The sequence below is a fragment of the Blastomyces dermatitidis genome (assembly GCF_000003525.1).
Source record: "Blastomyces dermatitidis ER-3 genomic scaffold supercont1.2, whole genome shotgun sequence".
Lineage (NCBI taxonomy): Eukaryota > Fungi > Ascomycota > Eurotiomycetes > Onygenales > Ajellomycetaceae > Blastomyces > Blastomyces dermatitidis.
In genome coordinates this window covers 1,976,500-1,982,689 of record NW_025544775.1, presented here as the reverse complement: position 1 = coordinate 1,982,689, position 6,190 = coordinate 1,976,500, and the positions used below count along the sequence as shown (strand labels likewise).

The 6,190-nt window shown below is 34.4% G+C and overlaps 1 protein-coding gene across 3 annotated transcripts; it reads right to left on the bottom strand.

The window, feature by feature from the left end:
- Window positions 1–2,379: 2,379 nt before the first annotated feature.
- Window positions 2,380–4,623, bottom strand: BDCG_01564 (short-chain dehydrogenase/reductase). 3 transcript variants are annotated; one of them, XM_045417080.1, is made up of 2 exons: window positions 3,936–4,616; window positions 2,380–3,876 (listed from the first exon to the last, which is right to left on the bottom strand). In XM_045417080.1, the coding sequence occupies exon 2, from the start codon at window positions 3,788–3,790 to the stop codon at window positions 2,807–2,809; it is 984 nt and encodes a 327-aa protein (XP_045279646.1). In that variant the 5' UTR covers window positions 3,791–3,876; window positions 3,936–4,616; the 3' UTR covers window positions 2,380–2,806. The 3 variants fall into 3 exon arrangements, with proteins under 3 accessions (XP_045279646.1, XP_045279647.1, XP_045273992.1); XM_045417081.1 differs by having other exon boundaries at window positions 2,380–4,189; window positions 4,266–4,616; XM_045417079.1 differs by having other exon boundaries at window positions 2,380–4,623.
- Between the last annotated feature and the right edge of the window lie 1,567 nt (window positions 4,624–6,190).

Sequence of the window (6,190 nt, the reverse complement as noted above, 5' to 3'; positions counted from 1 at the left end):
GATATTATCAGAAACACTCTCTCTCTACTGTCTGAGTGAAAACACTTTACAGATGAATAAGAATACTCACAGTTTATAAGAATGAAAGCTGTTATAGAAAAAGAGAAAAGAAGATGAAGTTTTATAAACAGATCTGAGATATTTATACTACTCTAGAGACATTTACTTACACTGTAAGTAATTCTACAGAATAGTCAGATTATTCTAGTAAATAAAAAGTGATTATAAATTGCAGATCTGAATCTTTCTATAGATCTATAAAGAGTTATTATTATTATTATTCTTTTATTATACTTATATACAAGCCGATCTTATGATAAGTTCTTGCATGATGTTAAATACAGATTAAGTATTGATTATACAGAAGAAAATATAGATATTGAGATTATATCAAGATAATAAGAATATAGAAAAATACAAAGAAGTGATAATTAGATATATATAATAATAACTTCTCAGCTCAGAAACATAGAGTGATTTATTAAAGTAATTTATACATCTCTGTATTTATTAGAAATCTGAGATGCTTGAGTTTCAGATTTAATATATTCTCTGCGGGTTTTGAACTCACATGTCTTAGTTTCTCATGCCAAGGCGCTATCAGATGGCCGCATTAACCATTCAGTCACTGAGGCAACTATAAAGAGTAATTATAAACTATGAACATCTTAATTCTATAATTCTACAGAGTTAATAAAAGAATGAGAAATTTCTCATAATTCTACAGTGTCAAAGAACAATAATTCATAAGAATGAGTAAAAGATCAACTTATAAATACTTCTCTTTAATAAGAATAATCTTATAGAGAGTGATTCATCTATGAGATAAATCTATGTAATAATTACATAAGAATCTTATGAAAATAATTAAGAGTCAACTGAAACTCTTCTATATAAAAGATATAAGATGAATCTGTGTAATAGTTAGAGAAGAATTTATAAATTATAAAGAATTTTATAGAATAAAAAACTGAGTAATAAACTCTTTTTTCTTCATAGTAATAAGAGATTTTTTCTCACTGAGATTTTTTTATACAGATAAAAAGAGTTTTTAGTGAGTATTACTGCAGTGCTGAGCTGATTTTATAAAGTCACTTAGTAAAAGACTTCACAGATAAAGTCTTAGAGAGAGAGAAATATATAAGAAATTCTGCTTCTTATGAATTCTTTATCTCTATTTTTATCTCTTATAGCCTCAGTGGCTGAATGATTAATGCAGCCACCTGGTAGCATCTTGGCGTAGGAAATCAAGGCACGTGAGTTTGAAACCCGCAGGGGATACATTAAATCTGGAACTCAAGCACCTCAGGTTTCTAATAAATACAGAGGTGTACAAATTGCTTCAATGAATCACTCTTTGTTCCTGGGCTGAGAAGTTATTATTGCATGTATCTAATTGTCACTTCTTTGTATTTTCCTATGTTCTTGTTATCTTGGCATGGTCTCAACACCTGTATTTCCTCCTGTATAACTAACACTTGACCTGTATTTAACATCACACAAGGACTCATCATAAGCTTCGCTTGCATATGAGTATAATGAAAGAATAATAATAATAATAATAATCTATCTCTTATATAATTAATAGAGTTAGCAGCTCTTGACTATATATAACTATATAGACTGAAGTTCATGAATACTATTTATAACTCAGCTTGAATACTATTATATATTTAATTTCTACATTTTATCTTTCTATTGTGAATACTTCTAGTAGTTAACAGTACATATCATGTCAAGCTGTAAACACCTGAATAATCGCCTGTAAGTACTTATTCTTACATAAACTTATAGATCATTATTAAGTAAATAGATATCAGATTATTAAATTCTCTTACAGATAGATATAAGTAGATAAAGTTCTCACTATTAAGAATGTCAATTGCAAGATTATAATCTGTAGAGCAGATGAGATGAAAAAGATGTTTAATAAAAATCTTCAGTTAATTGAAATTAAATCTATAAAATCTACAGTCACTTAATTATAATAAGATAATTCTATAGAATCTCAATCTACAGTGAATTCTATACCTTCTAATGAGTATATAGATAATCTTTATGTTATAGATAGATGTGATGATGATTATTAATTAATTTTTGAAGATCATTATATTCAAAATATTTTCTGTACAGTGCGGTTTTCTGTACACTGTGACGCACTCACTAGAGAGAGTGAGTAAGCATGGCACGGTTAACCCTATACATTGTACAAGTTAAATTACTCTAAGACGGCAATGAGAATTTGATTTCGCAGCTGCTACTATGTATGTATGAAGAACCTCTTCAGTTATTATTACTTTTCCTGCTCTTGGTTCGTATATCCAGCTTGGAAAATCATCCATAGGGTTTGAAAAATCACATGACTGGTCAACGTTAGGTAGAATGACAAGGAAGTTTTTCTTGTTTTGTTCATTTGTATTCTGATTGATAAAGCAACGATGAAGGAGATCGGACTCCTTTTCAGACATCCCGCAAGGTCCAACATGACCGCTGCTCGCTCCTGAGTTTACTTAACCAGGATTGAATCCTCTCTCGGAGGCCTAAGTTCGTTCGAGTGGGAAGGCTGCCGCTCTGTCAGTCTCCGTTACACCAGAGTCCTCAATTATTGGATTAAGTTACATGTATTAATTTTCTTGAACATGATCATTAACAAGAGGTAGTAGAAGCTGGGAGACATAGCAATTAATTCTAGGTACTGAAAGCGCTTTCACTAAAGATACAAAAAACAAGGATACAAAAAGCTGAAGATACAAAAGACCAACCAAGGAGACAAAACAATCGAGAATGCACAAAACCAACGCTACCCTCACAGCTTCCCCGAAACCCCGGGCACAATATTTTCCAGAATTGCTTTCAACTCCTCCCACACTTTTTTCCCCGCAATTTTCCCGTCTTCACTCTTAACGAATGCTGATAGGTGCCTATTGCTCACCTTCCCATCCACCATGTATGTACCATGGCTTTCGTCTCCCTCAGCCGCAGCAGCCACCAGAGTCCGACTACCAACCTCAGTCGTGCGCACCATTATGTGCGTTAGCATTGTCTTGATAACTAACACAAGCCAATGAAATTCACGCATCAGCCCCGATTGACAAAATCCGGGGTTTATCAAGTTGAGGATGACCCCTGAATCAGCAAGTTTCGGTGCGATTTCACGCACTACAAGAATCTCCAGCAGTTTTGATACCTCGTATCGTTCTTTCATGTTGAGTGTCTTCGTATCGTCCAGTTTTTCAAACGTATTCGGGCTTTTCCATTCTGGAAATTCTGCTTGCGCATGAACCTCGCTCGTCACTATGCACCAGCGGGGTTTCATGGGGGATGTCTGCGTCGCGGACTCTTTGAGCTTCGGAAGGAGGAGTAGGCCTAATAGGAAAGTGCCGATCACGTTGATGGTAATAGTGCGCTCGTGGCCTTCTGCAGTGTCGTAGTTATGAGTTGCTATACCTGCATTTTCAAGCAGAACATCGATACGGGGCAATTCTGTCGATGCTCGTTGTGCAAATGCTTTGATCGAGGCGTAGGATGCAAGGTCAAGTTCCCAGACTTCGCATATGTTGGCTCTACCGGATGACGTCTCGATCAACTCTTTGGCTTTCTCTCCTGCAGCGACATTGCGGACAGCAATGATTATCTTTTTCGCATTGAGGCGGGCGAAGTGTCGTGCTGCTTCGAGCCCGAGCCCGGTATTAGAACCAGTGATGACAATGGTCTGGTTGGCGAAAGATGCGGTTGGATATTTCGGAGTGACAAAAAGTTGGGAGTACAAAAAGGCCGCCATGAACCCCATGGTGAGCTAGACGTGGTGTTCGATTGAGGTTTGAGCTTGAGGTGGTAAATGATAGAGGTTGAGGTTGAGTTTGAGTTTATCGCTTTCTTTAGAGGGTCTTTTTTTTAATATAATGAAGCTATTCATGGGTATTTATATATCTTACGAATGGGTTTAAGCTAGCTGGGAGATCTAAGTATTATCGACAACATCGAATAGTTGGGGGATTCAATGGTGTTGTCGGCTCATTCAAACCATCCGATGTTTCGCTCTTTGGAGTTGACTAGATAATAAGCAGCCACAAGCGCATGACAGCCTTACTAAAACTTACCACTTGGGTTAGGCGGTAGACCAAGACGAAATCTTTACATGCGGCGTTTAAAATGTGTTAATCACTAATGCCGGGGGAGAACAGGGAGCCTGACGGAGATAAGCCCTTGCAAGTGCCGAGGGAACGGCGAAGACATCATTGATGACGGAGACGATGGTTTCATACCAGATCCCCAGAGACGGCGGTCAATGCTAAGCCTTGGTAAGAACTCCAGTCATAACAGTCTTCCTGCTGCTGGAGGAGGAATTCTCGGAAAGTGGTGATGGAGGCCCTGACTACAATGCCGTCGCTGTTGAGAAGAGCGAATGACTCAGAAGTCCCAAAGACAAAAGTTCAAAGTTCTAGAATGAAACAACCCTGGGTGCCCAAAATAGCCGCTGTCAACCCACCGATTGCAGCGCTATCACGACTGGGTTGATGTCAAACTGTCGCATATAGCAGCCATACTCTTTGCGCACAGTTTCCTGATTCCACGCCTATGGTGCTCTGGGATTATATGGGGGAAGAAAATATTTGATATGGTGGCAGACGATTTGATGAGGGAAAGTGGGTATAGTACGCACCATGGGGCCACGGTTTCAAGGAACGTGGCCGTGGCTACCAACGCCCGCTTACACCCAACACCCGCCATTTCGCCATCACTATGATGAAATATTTTCATCAATATCTCAACAATGCAATTAGATTTTAAGGTGATATATTATATGATGAAATATATATAGAAAATTACACATAAAAATATACAGCTGATTCTGTAAATGTTTACTTAACTTAATAACTCACTCAGAATATAAAATCTTGAATGAAAGTAAATTTAGTAAATAAGTAGTTATTAAATCAGTAAAAATTGTAATATTATCAGATTTCTCTAACAGTGAATTTATAAGCACTTTAACAGAGCTCTGAAAGTATAATTTAATCAATTTTTATAAAATTAAAAGTCTACTTTTCTGATTAAAAAGATGATTTTTGAATTTTTGAATTTTTTTTTTATTCAACTGTAATTACTGTTATATAGCAGTTTATTCTTTCTTTTCTTTTATTCTTTCTTTTCTTTTATTCTTAAGTTTTTCTTACATTTTTAAGCTCTTTTTCAATTTGTTATTAAGTAGCTCTTATAGTTTTATTTATATCTTTTTACTGTTTTACTATTTAATAAGCTGTTTTTTACTTTATTTTCTTCTTTACAATAGGATTTTTATTTACATTGCAGAATGAGTATTCTATTAAATTAAATCTATTATTAAATCTTTATATATAAGATTTGAAATAATTATGTTCTAGTTTCAGCTGAATTATAGATGAGAATATTTTATTTTTTATTATTATTATTATTCTTTCATTATACTTATATACAAGCGAAGCTTATGATGAGTTCTTGCATGATGTTAAATACAGGTTAAGTGTTAATTATACAGAAGGAAATACAGTTGTTGAGATTATATCAAGATAACAAGAATATAGAAAAATACAAAGAAGTGACAATTAAATACATATAATAATAACTTCTCAGCTCAGAAACATAGAGCAATTCATTGAAGTGATTTGTACATCTCTGTATTTATTAGAAACCTGAGGTGCTTGAGTTCTGAATTTAATGTATTCCCTGTGGGTTTCAAACTCACGCGCCTTGGTTTTCTATGTCAAGGTGCTATCAGGTGGCCGCATTAATCATTCAGTCACTGAGGTGATGAGAATATTTTCTTTTTATATTTAATTAAACAAGATTTCTACTTGAGTTTTATTTCAAATCTTGAATAATGTATACTCTTCTTTTATTTCTGCCAGCTTTTATTTTACTTATCTAAACAAGATTCTTTTATCTTTCTCTTAATAAAAGATCAGAACACTATTTTTTGAATAAATCTACTTAATTCTGAACTCTTTTTTACAGCTGAATTAGTCAATTCATTATCATGAATATTCATATAAGCAGGAACTTAGTGCAGATAAATTATTAATTTTAATATTCTTCTCTTTTGAATTTTCAAAACAGACTTTAAAATCAGTTTAAGATTTATTTGATTATTATAAATCTGACTATTTCTAAGTCTTTTTAAAGCAGCTTAACTATTAGAGAATATTTATAT

Bases quoted from the DNA above. Each gene is read 5' to 3' on its own strand.
- BDCG_01564 (XM_045417079.1), bottom strand. From the start codon at position 3,790: ATGGGGTTCATGGCGGCCTTTTTGTACTCCCAACTTTTTGTCACTCCG.